Raw genomic sequence first — 14,753 nt, forward strand, 5'->3', positions numbered from 1 at the left:
GTGTGTAATAATGACAATTTACAACAATACTGAATGAACAATGAACACTTTTTTATTTTAACTTAATATAATACATCAATAAAATCAATTTAGTCTCAAATAAATAATGAATAATCAATTTGGTTTAAATAATGCAAAAACAAAGTGTTGGAGAAGAAAGTAAAAGTGCAATATGTGCCATTTAAAAAAAGCTAACGTTTAAGTTCCTTGCTCAGAACATGAGAACATATGAAAGCTGGTGGTTCCTTTTAACATGAGTCTTCAAAATTCTCAGGTAAGAAGTTTTAGGTTGTAGTTATTATAGGAATTATAGGACTATTTCTCTCTCTACCATTTGTATTTCATGAACCTTTGACTATTAGATGTTCTTATAGGCACTATAGTATTGCCAGCCTAATCTCGGGAGTTGATAGGCTTGAAGTCATAAACAGCGCAATGCTTGAAGCACAGTGAAGAGCTGCTGGCAAATACAGAAAAGTGCTGTTTGAATGAATGCTTACGAGCCTGCTGCTGCCTACCACCGCTCACTCAGACTGTGCAAATCATGGACTTAATTATAATATAATAAATAACACACAGAAATACGAGCCTTAGGTCGTTAATATTGATACGGAAACTATCATTTTGAAGACAAAACATCAGTGAAATACAGAACCGTTCTGTATTTCATCTAACGGGTGGCATCCATAAGTCTAAATATTCCTGTTACATTGCACAACCTTCAATGTTATGTCATAATTACGTAAAAGTCTCGCATATTAGTTCGCAACGAGCCAGGCGGCCCAAACTGTTGCATATACCCTGACTCTGCGTGCAATGAACGCAAGAGAAGTGACACAATTACCCTAGTTTAATATGGCCTGCTAACATGAATATCTTTTAACTAAATACGCAGGTTTAAAAAAATATACTTCTGTGTATTGATTTTAAGAAAGGTATTGATGTTTATGGTTAGGAAACATTCGTGCAACGATTGTGCTCTTTTCGCAAATGCACTTTTGTGAAATCATCCCCCATTTGGCAAAGTTGCCTGTCTTTGTTAGGAATAAATAGTCTTCACACAATTTGCAACAAGCCAGGTGGCCCAAACTGCTGCATATACCCTGACTCTGTTGCACAGATTGCAAGAGAAGTGACACAATTTCCCAAGTTAAAAGACATTCATGTTAGCAGGCAATATTAACTAAATATGCAGGTTTAAAAATATAAACTTGTGAATTGATTTTAAGAAAGGCGTTTATGTTTATGGTTAGGTACACATTGATGCAACGACAGTGCTTTTTTCGCGAATGCGCTTGTTAAATCACCCGTTTGGCGAAGTAGGCTGTGATTCAATGATAAATTTACAGGCACCGCATCGATTATATGCAACGCAGGACAAGCTAGATAAACTAGTAATATCATCAACCATGTAGTTAACTAGTGATTATGTTAATGTAACCGATGTGAAATGGCTAGCTAGTTAGCGGGGTTTGCGCTAATAGCGTTTCAACCGGTGACGTCACTCGCTCTGAAGTAAGTAGTTGTTCCCCTTGCTCTGCAGGAGCCGCTGCTTTTGTGGAGCAATGGGTAACGATGCTTTGAAGGTGGCTGTTGTCGATGTGTGCAGAGGGTCCCTGGTTCGAGCCCAGGTAGGGGTGAGGAGAGGGACGGAAGCTAAACTGTTACATTAAGATTGATTGATTTTTATAAGATATGTTTAATGCTAGCACCGTACCTTGGCTCCTTGCTGCACTCGCATAACAGGTAGTCAGCCTGCCACGCAGTCTCCTCGTGGAGTGCAATGTAATCGGCCTATAATAGTAAAATGCCTTTTCATGTAAAACGCATTACTGATGAGTGAAAATTACCTTGAAAATTAAACAATCTCTTTGCGCATCCTCAGAACTCTAGGTTACATTTACAGTCCGCGCTGTAAACAATGTAGGCTACTGTCAATGCCACGTGATGTCTGAAGGAGCAGTAGCTCAATGCGCCATACATAAATACAACATTCTAAAGTGTGTTGTTTTTATTCAATTAAGCATTTCAAATGTAATGGTATATCCTTGTGTACCATGGACAATTCAATTTAAACTAATCTTTTTCATGGTTAAAATAGGCCTTTTAACGTCTGGTCGAATATGGGCATTTCCATCTAAAAGGACCCATAAGCGCCAACAGGAAGTTCATAGAAGCATGTGCATTTTGGGTGTCAAGTGAAAGAGTCCATTTTTTTTTTCAACCCTTTTCCATCCCAAAAATTGAGTAAGCAAATGTTTGTATTTTCTGGTTGAACAGATGGAAAAGGGTCTACCAGAAAAAGTCTTATAAGGTATTATAAATGCATCAACACACAACAATGCTGAAGACCCCTGCCAACTAATATCAACAGTTATATTTGGACATTTTTTTTTGCCTTCTGTAAGTTTAAGAAACATTGCCTTGATCCTTGTAATTCCGTTATGAAAAACCCACATATCTTTAAGATATTTTCTCATTTCTATCCCTCATGAGGAATGAGGATAATAAAAGTCAGAAATAAAGGTAGACCTACCAATTAGTTAGTGTTTTTACTGATATCAAGTTTGTTTCTGAATTAAGTGACTAAAACTCATTCTCTTACCAAATCGACAAATCAGTAATGGAATTTCTGCTATTTTAATTGGCTACAATGGGAAATCATAGTAGTCCACTACTGTCTTACCTTCCACTGGCATACTGTTATGTTCAGCTCCTCATTTTTTTTCTCTCTCTTTCTTGTGAAAACAGTCTGGGCCCGGTTTCACGATAGCTTACCCAATAAAAATACACTAAATCACTGATTTGGCACATAATTGCACACATTAGACTGCACATGAAATACACTGAGTGTACAAAACATTAGGACCACCTTCATAATATTGAGTTGAACCTCCTTTTGCCGTCAGAACAGCCTAAGTTCGTCGGGGCATGGACTCTACAAGCTGTCGGAAGCGTTCAACAGGGATGCTGGCCCATGTTGACTCCAAAGCTTTCCGTAGTTGTCAAGTTGGCTGAATGTCCTTTGGGTGGTGGATCATTCTTGATGCACACAGGAAACTGTTGAGTGTGGAAAAACCCAGCAGCGTTGCAATTCTTGACACACTCAAATCAGTGTGCCTGCACCTACTACCATACCCTATTCAAAGGCACTTGAATATTTTGTCTTTCCCATTCAGCCTTTTGAGATTTTCACTGTAAAAAAGAAATAACGCCGATAATCAGTATCGGCGTTGAAAAATCATAATTGGTCGACCTCTAATTGAGAGTCCATAGGGCGGCGCACAATTTTGCCCAGTGTCGTCCGGGTTTGGCCGGTGTAGGCCGTCATTGTAAATAAGAATCTGTTCTTAACTGACTTGCCTAGTTAAATAAAGGTTCAAATGAATGTAAAAATGTTAAAATACTCTTATCGCAGTCATTCGTCTGTGAGCTGCTCCACGGGACAACCAGTTAGAGCTGCGCATGCTTGCTGCCCGACCGATAGTTCTGCTCAAACTAGGCTTTATGCGTCACACACATGAGGAATTGTACAGTATGTTGATAGGCTACTGCTGTTACGATTGACCCTTTTCTCCTCCCTCCTCTCAATCAGGCCCAGCTGTCGTTTTGCCTCTGCTAAGGATTTTTGAGATTTTCACTGTAGAAAAGAAATATATTTTAAAAAGTGCTAAATCTTAGTGGCACTTCATTCTGCTTTTCACCTCATTTAACACCTGATTTACTAACAAAAGGCACATCTCACTAGGTGGTCCAGGTATCCTCATGACATGGCACACGTGGGGGGGTGGGACTTTTTTCTCTCTCTTGTTCTCTATTGCTCTGCTATTTTTCCTCAAGCAAAGGTGAAAGGCAATTATTCCTTGAATGTCCTACTCCTTGAAGTTTGCAGTTGTCTAAAAAAATTATATATTTGCTCAAAACATATATTTTTCCTTTAGTGTCTATACTTTACTGTATTTATAATTGGGATATTGCTTTTCAACAGGAAACGTTAACAAAATCACTGGAGGACATCTTTAAGCTAACAAAGGGGTATGGCACACACCCCCTCAATTAGAGCACTGTGTGTACCTACTATGCTATTTGGAAAATATAGTCCAGAAAACACCAACTCTAGCTTTCTGGTGTGTCCACTTTGCATGAGTGTTCAGACACTCTTTTTCACTGACGCCGGGCCTAAAACTTCAAGCTTAGCATAGCAGTTCTCTCAGCCTGATTCCTGGTGCTGAAGTCAGCACAAAGAGAAAAGGGTGGGACAAAAAAGAGAGGGAGGATGAAAATGAAAAGACCTCAACAGGGAGGATTTTTATTTTTTACAAAAACCTCAAGGGTTTCCCCCCACCCCCCTTGCTTGTATTTTTTGTGCCAGAGCTTACCAACTGTGACCTGCCAGCCAGTGTGCTATTCCTGACATAATTGAAGATGGGCATTGTTCAAAGGCACACCTCCGTGTAGCTGGCCTCCATTTGACTCCATTTCCCACAATGTAGTGCAGACAACTGGTGTCAGATATTTAGCTGCTTATTAACCATGGCATGTAGTCTGGTCAGTTACGTCTGAAAGAAGGCTGACTGTCTGACACGTTCACTTTTATTAAAACGGACACGAGAGACGAGCTTGTTTACATTTACTGGTTGAATGTGAGTCAATCTGATATGTACTGGCACGCACGCAGATAAGCATGCGTTCGATATAAATAAAATGTCAATTCACGTAGCTATAATGCTTTCTAGAAATGTGTTTTATTTAGGTTTTTTATTTAGCCCATAGATGTTGTTTTTTTTGTCACTCAAATATCACATGAAAACTTCTGCTCTAGCCAAAAGAACCTCATTATTCCTCTCCCTCCCTCTCTCTTATCCATATCCACTTGCAGTGGGGAGGCACATCTATACGTTATACAGCTAAAGGTTATACAGGGCCTCAAATAGATGAGGTGAAAATGACAACTGCCCCCCCCCCCCCCCCATTCCCTCTCATCCATCAGCCATGTTCATATTTATCTTCCATGGCGCATATCTTATGAAGGGGAAACAACAAGCTTATTGTTAAAGCCGTCATTGGAATGGTCTGTCTGGGCTGTTTTGTGTCTGCTTCATAGCTCACACTAGCTCAAGTTATGCTTCTTTAATACAAGCACTAAGCAGGCATGACTAGATCTATGGGTTGTCACACAACAGTGATGCTTGTTGTGGCTGTAGCCTCTGAACTGTACATTTCTGAGTCCAGCTAATTATGAGGGGTCTGGTCAGGGGTCAAGGAGGTCAGGGCTCCCTCTTTAACAGAGCTGCGGATGTGTCATTGTCTAATCTGCTGGTTGGCCGACGAGGCTCTGTTTGATCGTGTGCAACTCGACTCACCCAGCTCCTCTCGCAGTCAAAACAAACACAGGGCTCCGATGCTAAGGTCACCAAGCCCTCCACCAACCTTTTCATCTCCCGCCGAGCAAGACATTAAATAAATAACATGCCGGCAACACGGCTCTTAGATCTATAATTGCTGTCACACTCTGCTTTATAATGCCCCTATAGCCCCTCGTTAGCCGTCAGTGGGGGGAGGGGGGGGGGGGTGGGTGTCTTTCCTCTTTTGTTTTCTATTGCTCCTTAAGCAAAGGGGGAGGCTGATGACATCACATTTGACCATCAAACCAACTCCTTGAATGCCCTGCACCTTGAAGTTTGGGGTTGTCTAAAAACATATATATATTTGTTTACCCTTTTAGTGTGTGTACTTTTATTGTATTTATAATTGGGATATCCCCTTTATATCAGGAGCGGTTAAAGAATCGCTGGAGGATGCATTTGAATGAAATCAGCCTAACACGGAAACATCCCCCCCCCCCCCCCCCCCCCCCCCTTTCAGGCCCTTTCAGCATCCCATACCTCTATGGGCTCTCTGCCCTCATCCCTACCTGAACGAGTCTCATTCGTTTAACTGAGCGAGAGAGCAAACCATCAGGGTCATTAACTCAAGTCAATTCCAGCACGTGAACTTAACACGGTCTAGTTCATTAATCTTATCCCCTCCATCCATCCTCTTTCCCATTACTCACATTAGCCCTCCCTGATAGGATGAACTCTTTCCATACAACCAACTTGTTCCTGAAGTGCAAAACCAGCTGCTGCTGATGAACTACCAATTTATTATTTTTTTTTTTTTTTTTTGTGTTCCAATCACTCATTGTTGCCTCTGCGCCCTCCCAAAGGGAATATTGTTATAATCAACAGTGCTTGTTTCCAAAATACGTATCTCTGTTAACTTCACCAAAGGCAGTCGTCCTCTCTTATTCCAGTTGTGTCGTTAGTATTCGTTAGAAAAGAGCTTGAGGCATCATTGTAGTGTTTTTACAGTTACAATGAGCCATTGATTGGGTGAAGGGCAATAGGATGGACAGTAATTGCGGTGTCAACTGTCATGGAGATGTGCATCTCAACGTTAGGATATAGAAGGGAATTATAGTTGACCATCAAAACCACCATGGACATCTCTCATTTTGTCTATGCTAGGGCTGTCCCCGACTAAAATATATATATATTGGTCGACCCAGAGTCGTCCTTTTCTTTTGACCATATATCCATATATAGACAGACCCTATGTGTTTGAATAAAATCAACTACATATGCACTGAGTTGTCTGATGCTTTAATGCTTTGATGCTTTTGCTATTTGATTTAAGATTAAATAATAATAATTACTGTTTGGAACAGTGTAAACAACACTAAAATTATAAGTAATACCAGTCTGTTCTGTCAAAATGTGTAAAGCCTTTATTACAGCATAGCAAAGATTAAAAACAGCAGAATCTGTGAAATTGCTTTATCTGACATTTTGCCGTTGATTGAGGCTTGGTGCTCACGGAATCAGTAGTCTATTAAACAATCACTCAAACAGACAACAGATGCAAGATCTGTCTTTATTTCTGTAGATATATTTGGATTATTTATAAAGCCAGGCACATTTAAGTTAGGCTATTGATTATAGACCTAATTAAGTTGGTTTCCTCTCCTACATTATCTTAGACACGTAGGCTAAAGCAAGGGTTGTTTTCTCTCCTACATTATCTTAGACACGTAGGCTAAAGCAAGGGTTGTTTCCTCGTCTCTGCTGCTGCCGCCGCATTGTTCTCAATCCCAACATGCTGGTTAACTTTGCTATTATGCACATAGCAACAAAGGGAAAGGTGCCAATTCTACGGCGCGCTGAAGATTATGATTGAGAAGCACAGCAACCGCATCCAATGCAACACATTTGTTATAAAATATTAGATTTATTAGTGTTGCACAATTATTTTTTACTTACATAATATAACCATATACAATTTATCATATGTCTTCGAGTGGTGGACTGTGCCATCCCCGTAGCCTGGATCAGTCAACTGAGACGGGCGCGAATCAGACCGGTGTCTTGTGCACCTGGTGTCTTGCGACTGCTCGACTAACGAAATCTCGGTCGACCAACAGCCTATCGACCAAACCATTGACAAAATAGTCGGCCCTAGTCTACACACAGCTCTGCTGTCCCAGGGTGATGTTTAATTTACAAGGTTTGCTATATCAGTGAGTGTTTAACAACAATGCACAGTAGCTCTGCCTATCATGAGGCCTCTTTCTCTGATCATTGATCAGCCATAGTTTTAGCGTCCATTTTTCTATCAGTTGTTTTTATAGAAATGTATCTTGAGCCAGATGTTTTAACCCTTGCCTGTTATGACCTCTGTCAGGCTAACCCCACATAATCAATAGCCACTGAAGAGAAGACCCAGCAATTTGATGTCCTTCAGTACAAAGGGTGACTATCTGTCAGTAGATGGCTATTTATCTCATATCATTTATTTGGTTGTCATTTGTTTGAAACCTCGTCATAGAGATCCTAGGGGACATCTCTTATTCTATTGAAAGGTCACATTCGTGACAGCATTATAGCATCAGATTATCAGGGTCTCTGTGTGGTTTTAATGGCCAGTGGGGAATATGGCGACTGACTGCATACGGCCTCACTAACTCTCCATTCTCACCTCCAAGTACAGCACAGAACGTCAGTGTTGTTTTTTGCAGCCCACTGTAAAACTAAGAAACCTCAGATGGTATGTGAATGGGCTGTGAACTTATGGTTGGCTGTGGACCATAGCTCGATCTGTCTGATTGCGATACGAAAACATCCTTTGTGTGAGTCAGTCAAACTCAGTGGCAACAAGGTGAAATGCATGGCCCATGCTGTCATTCTGGTTGGTTTTTGCCCGACTTGACCTAAAAAGCCTGGAAAAACAATCTGCGCTGGAGTTAAACTTGGACGATTCCACGGAGGAGAGCTGGTTGGTGGTTTAAACATCAGAGGAGATCCCAATGGCCTGTAAGAAAAGTGATTGAGAAATGGGTTCCACAAGGTATGTTAGAGCTATTAAAGTCTTCCCTGGACAAAGACCTCAAAACATAAATTTTAATAAGCGGATTGAATTAAGGCTTCTCTGAAATGTATTACCTTGGGTGTAATGAGCATTGTCTGCTTGGAGACTAGCTTTTGGCGCACTTCGCTTCTAACATGGAACGTAAGTGATGTACTTCTGAAACGCAACCAAAATTAGACAGCTTTCATGTCAAAGCAATGGCATGTTTTGCAAGGCATGTAATGCATGTAACACTCCATGTGTGTTGGCCTCGAGGTAACCTGGGTAGTTGGCCATGATTCTGTGCTGTAATATAAGCCAAAACGTTTTCATGACTTCTGCCTGAAGGGGTGTTTTCAGAACTGAGTGATTTTCTGAGGCTTTGTCAAAAGTCTATTGTCTTAACTCCAGAAATACACCCCACCCAAACTTTTTCCTTTTATCTCAAAACAAAAAGTGGGGCCAGATTTGATGTCTAGTTTTTTTGTTTTGTTACTAAAAAAAACATATAAGCCCCCAATCATAAGGTATTTGAGTGAAGCAGGAACAAAGCAGGTTTGTGATGAGGGCCTCAGCACTTGGCGTTCCCAGTACATTTCCTCTGCTCATGTGGCAGATCAAATTGCCTAACCAACATTTATAACGTTCCGACATTCCACAAGCAGAAATATTTTCTGAAATTAAAATGTAGTTATGGGAAAATGTCCCTAGTAGCTTCTGGGGTTTTTGTACTCATTGCCTTATTTAAGCCACTCCGCTGAAAGACTTAAATAACCTATATTTGTAGGCCCATCCAACCCGGAACCTTTTTAATAAACTTTTTCTAGAATAAGGAGTCATCTCCACTATCCACAGGAAAATGTCAAGAGTTGTAGCTTCAATGGCTCAGAAAATAATCCTGTGGTTTGGTGATGAAAACAATTCCCCCAAAAAGAACATGACCATTGTACATTTGGTGTTCATGAAGCATAATATACATATGGTTACACTCAAAACACAGTATAACCCAACTCTTCAGCTGTAATGCTGTAGTCAATGCAGAATGTGCTCTGGTCATTTCTTCCCTCTGGGATGAATAGAACAGGAAGTTGCCATCTTGGGTCTGCCCTGCCCGTTTGGCAGCCCTTCGCATTGTAACAGGCTTCTTGTCTGCCTGCCCGTCTTCCCCAGGAGACGCAGAGCGGCCATTAAGGGCAATTAGCAACGTTCTGCTGCGGTAGGCAGGATGGGATTCCAGCGGCCTGTCATTAATTACAGTACTACAGCCTTTTTAAAACTGAAATCATAGGCCTTTGCTTTCAGACGTTTACTAACTGCACTGTCATCTCTCACTTTCCTAGAACAAGGTCATTGAGGTTGCGTGAAGGTATGCAAGCAAGTTTTATAGGGTGCTCATTTGCTAGTCGAGACCCATATAAATTATAAATTCCTCACTGGGGTGTCTTGTTTTCGGTCTAAGTTTTTTTTTTTTCCCCCTCTGTTTTGTGGCAAAATCCACAGTCGCAGCGGCTTGCCAAGATTTCACTTCTTCTCACAGACCGTTGAGTTAATGACCTATAAGTGTTTGTTGTTTCTGTTTCACTGTGACTAGGCTGCTGACAACACTAACCCCAGCTCTTGGTCACGGAGGACGAGGCCGGCGCCCGGTGACCTGGGTACCTACGAGAGGGAGAGAGTGAGAAGCTCCAGACCTGACCTAGGGGCCAGCAGAGGAACGGGAACCACGGCTTCCAGACCAGAGCTGTGGTCCAGTAGGGGTCAGGCTGGCCATGCGGAGAGGATGACCGGGCGCGGCAATCGACCATGGAGCAACTGTCAGACCGACAACTAAACCGGCCAACCGTCTTAGTAGCTCCGCTTCATAATGTCCAGGTAGGATATTACATTTGACATTTTTGTCATTTATCCAGAGCGACATGTCAGAGGAGCCTGCTTTCTAATTAACAAGAGTATCTTTTAATTTTTGTATAGTTTCTGATAAAGTGTATACAGGTTGATACTGTATAGTGTTATCACCTGACGATAACATGAAAGATTATCTTCTCATCTCACTGAAACTGTGTAATAGCCATGACTATTACAACTACTGTATTTTTATGGTGGGAATCTTTTTAGAACTCCGTCAGAGGATAAAAATGTGACTCCAGACTGAGCCACTAGTGACTGCTTGACTGCACTTCTTACTTTAATCAAAGGAAGTATAAGTTTTACTCCTACTCGAATGACGCCGCCCAGCCCTCTCTTAGTATACGACTTGTGCACTCTTTTTTTTTTCCCAGAGCTCTCCATGCCCCCAAACTGCTTGGAGCCCCTCAACAAGGAGAAATGTACTGTATCAAGCATATCTAAATCCCCGAGCAACAGCAGTCACAGCCATACAGAAGAATAACAACTCTCAAGTCCCTGTCCAGCACCTACCCATGCTTCTCGGAGTGCAAAAACAAGATGGCCGCCCTCTGAAACCTTCAACCACACCCTTCCATTTGCACAGACACAACATCAGTTGTATTATAATATGCCCATATACAGTATCGCTCTGGTGTGGACCTCACCACCAGTGAATGTATCCTCTTCCGCATCTTCTCCTACCAGCTGTATTATAATATGCCCATATACAGTATCGCTCTGGTGTGGACCTCACCACCAGTGAATGTATCCTCTTCCACATCTTCTCCTACCAGCTGTATTATAATATGCCCATATACAGTATCGCTCTGGTGTGGACCTCACCACCAGTGAATGTATCCTCTTCCGCATCTTCTCCTACCAGCTGTATTATAATGTGTTCCTCAGACTCGACAAGGGAGAGATGATCACTTGGGTGACTGGGCCTAGAGGTGTGCGTGTGTGTGTGTGTGGGGGGGAGAAGAGGAGAGACACAGGAAGGAAGGGTTTGTTGTCTTTCGGAGTGGACCGTTACAAGACCTCACTTTGGAACTTCCCAGCGGAGCTGCACAAAGGATGTACCCATGTGACCAGAAACGGAGAGCGAATTACTTGGATTAAAAATAAATCTACTCTGATCTTTGATTTATTCAAACTTAATTTGATGAGCGCTTAGACCATGCGTTTGCTTTATACTGACAACTAGAGAACGACCAAATTAACCCATATACTGATACTGATTATTGGAGGTCAAGGAGGCCGATGGACAATATTTTATGCCGATAATGAATATAATTCAATTTTAGCATTTTTATAAATTCCCAGAGACAGCCATAAATCAATTATACAATCAATTGTACTTTAAAAAAAAAAAATCTATCTACATAACATAATGGTAATCATTGTTTTGAATGCTTAATCTCTTGATAAACTAGGTAAATCAAGATGGCATTGGCTTGTCTACTCACAATACAGGTCAAATCATACCCAATAAGACTGCATGCATTCAGCTTTTGAACTAATTTGGGCTCATTTCAATGATCTATGGGTCTACAGATGACAATCTGTATCCCTTCCATTTGGGACCATGTTAGCCTCAGGGTTTAGGAGTAAACTTGATTACTTTTAAATTCAGAAATGATGTTTGTAGGAAAAGCATACATTGTGATACCGTTCTGTTTTTCAATGACATTCAATGAATCATTGAAAAAAGGTGCAAGTGTTAAGTTTGTTCCACTTGAGGGAGTCTGACCAGAAGTCAGAGACCACTATGATGACACACCAAATGTGTTTGATGGATCCTTTTTGTCTTCTTCGCATGCCTCTTAAGAGAAAAGTAATCCAAAAGTAACTGAAAGTAATCATATTGTTACTGATTACAATTTTGGACAGGTAACTGTAACACATTCCATTTAGAAAGTAGTCTACCAAACCCTGTTAGGTCTAGTGATAAACAAAATGTTAATAGAAGTAGCCTATTGTCTTCTTTTATAAAGACGTCTCTTTAAAGGTGCTACACATAGGATTTTTCTGAATTGTTGCATTGTAATTACAGAAAATGTTCATAATAGAGTGGAATGATAGTGTTTCACAGGATTACTTATCCGCCAGTGTTGTGATTGGCTGTGATATTCGCCTAGTGATTTCTCCCGCCAGAGCTGCATCTGTTGTCAAAATGGGAAAGCTGTTTTGACTTTGTGGCTGTGTTATCTAGTGGAAAAGGGGTCAATCGGACAATGTCGAAGTTGCTCCGTCATTTACTGGTTGTTAAAATTCTACACTTTTCGCTCAATTTCAGTTTGTGAGAAAACAAGCACTTAACAGTGTATGGCAGTGGTCACCAACATTTTCTGAGTCGAGATCACCTTGAGTAAAAAATGCAAGCCGAGATCTACCGCTCTTTTTTTTAACATGGCTTTAAAAAAACGTACGCCTGTGCAACATTAACCAATTAAAAAACGGTTATGTAGCAATGAGGTTTGTGCAGTAGGCTATAGGCCCAATACATTATCACTGCATATGGACTATGCTTGAATTGCCGTGCCAATGTTGTTCTTCTCGTTTTGGAATTATAGGTATATGATCACACCGGTAATAGATCATTTGTCGTATTACTTGAGAGGCTGACTGATTGCCTGGATCTATTGGTCAGTCTGAGGAGGGAGCGAGCAGCGGTGAGGTTGACCCTCGCCCGACTCACCATCCCTTCGCTCTCCCTCCCTCTGCTGTGAAAATGGGACACAGTCTTCCATCTGATGGCGAAACTCAAGTCGCACTGCATTATTTCCGCTTCATGCAATATTCCATGTTGCCAGAGAAAGTTAAATATTCCTTGATATTAAAAAAGACAAGCCACTAATAATAACAACGCAAGCTTTGCTGTACTCATTTATTGCAGCAGCAGTACTGGTTGTAGCGTGAGTGGAAGTAGGGAGAAAGTGCATTTTATGGCTTATAAAATGTGTTGAACAGTGTGTTGACAGTGCTGAATAGCAACTTAGACATGAACTTACTCATAAAAACAGAAACTCTTTGATGTATTTGTTGAGTCTCTCTAGTTCATGGTTTTAAATGTTTTTTTGAAATCTCACAGTATCAACTTTGCTTCTTTTACAGTCTATTGCTCGGGGAAACAGTGCAGTGATCTGAGCAGTGATCTGATTAGACATCGGTAGGCCTATAGGTGCACTTGAATTGCTTTCTGGGCCTGCCGGGTAGGTCGGCGTTCTACTTTGACACATGAAGTGGTTCAAAATGGGATTAATTTGCCTTCCCATCGCTAGGGCTGCTGAATCAGGTAAACTTACCGTCAACAGCGAGAAACCAATAAAAAAAAATAGAAATAGGAACATTATCATTGTTTTTTTACAGAAATGTTTGGTGATTGACTAGAAATGCTTGGAGATCAACCAGTCGCTCGCAATCGACCGGTTGGTGACCACTGGTGTAGGGAATCATTGTACCATCTAAATCGCTGTGAAATATCTTTTCAAAAACAAAAAATATATTTTTTCCAGTTGTTTGAAGCTGGTGGACGAAAACCAAAAGTTAAAGGTGTGAGAAGTAAAGTGTGAGCCTCCGCCTTGTTATGGGGAAATGGGATGCTAGGGAGGGGGAGATTTGTTTTGAATGCGGCCGAGTGCTGTTACAATTCAACTAGCTTCCAACTTGGGAGAAATTCGAGGTGTAGCACCTTTTTAAGAGAAAATTCACCACTCAGGACTCATGTAGCCAGGCAGTTCGAGAGAAGAAACCACTGGCCACTCACGTAGTCATTTAGCAGTGAATTATTAACCCAACTTTTTGGTGACAATCAGCTTTGAAATGAGCATGTTTTGCTTTATGGTAGCTACCACAAATAAAGTTCTAGGGTAGTGAACTGACGTTAGCAAAGTTGTCTTTATGAACACTAGCTATTGGTATGTTGCTTTGTAAAGTGCTGCAGTCTGTATGGACATTGTTTTGCCGAACAGTAAATTAACACTAAACATTTCTACATTCCATGTGGCACTATTCAAGTGTGCTAAATTTATATGCAGCATGAGTGGGTAGCTAGCAAGCATCCCAGAGGTTTCTTGAGGACAGGCTAACTAGCAATGGGCGGTGCCGGCTTGCAGGAGTTTCACACGAGAGGCAAGTGCGCTGAGGCTTTAAAGGGGAAACCGGCTGCGCCGATAGAATAGGAAAGGCTAATATCGGCACAAAATATTGTCCCGACCGACTATTGGTCGTTCTTTACCGACAACCATAGCATTTTTGCAGGGTTTTATTTTGCACATTGCGCACACACACAGACGCACACCTAAAGCCATTTTAAACCCACAAAACATGACTATCGTCCCAGAGAATGCATAATGTCGGCCTAAAAGAGGTTTGAATGTAGGGCTTTGCGGAAGTTTGCATGTTTCTACGTACTGTATAAGAGGAGCATTTTTGAAGTTGTGTGCCTCCTGCATGCCCTCTGCTTTAAGAACAACAAAGAT

General features: G+C 41.2%; 1 protein-coding gene across 1 annotated transcript in view; it reads left to right on the forward strand.

Annotated features, from left to right (window-relative positions):
• Positions 1 to 13,773, forward strand: part of LOC139383971 (leucine zipper protein 1-like) — a 74,322-nt gene extending 60,549 nt beyond the window's left edge. Inside the window, exons 4-5 of the mRNA XM_071128596.1 lie at positions 9,977 to 10,257; positions 10,665 to 13,773. Coding sequence (XP_070984697.1) covers positions 9,977 to 10,216 — 240 coding nt within the window. The 3' untranslated portion in view covers positions 10,217 to 10,257; positions 10,665 to 13,773. The remainder of the gene's footprint in view (positions 1 to 9,976; positions 10,258 to 10,664) is intronic.
• The last annotated feature ends 980 nt before the right edge of the window (positions 13,774 to 14,753 follow it).

Source organism: Oncorhynchus clarkii, chromosome 25 (assembly GCF_045791955.1).
Source record: "Oncorhynchus clarkii lewisi isolate Uvic-CL-2024 chromosome 25, UVic_Ocla_1.0, whole genome shotgun sequence".
Taxonomy (NCBI): Eukaryota; Metazoa; Chordata; class Actinopteri; order Salmoniformes; family Salmonidae; genus Oncorhynchus; species Oncorhynchus clarkii.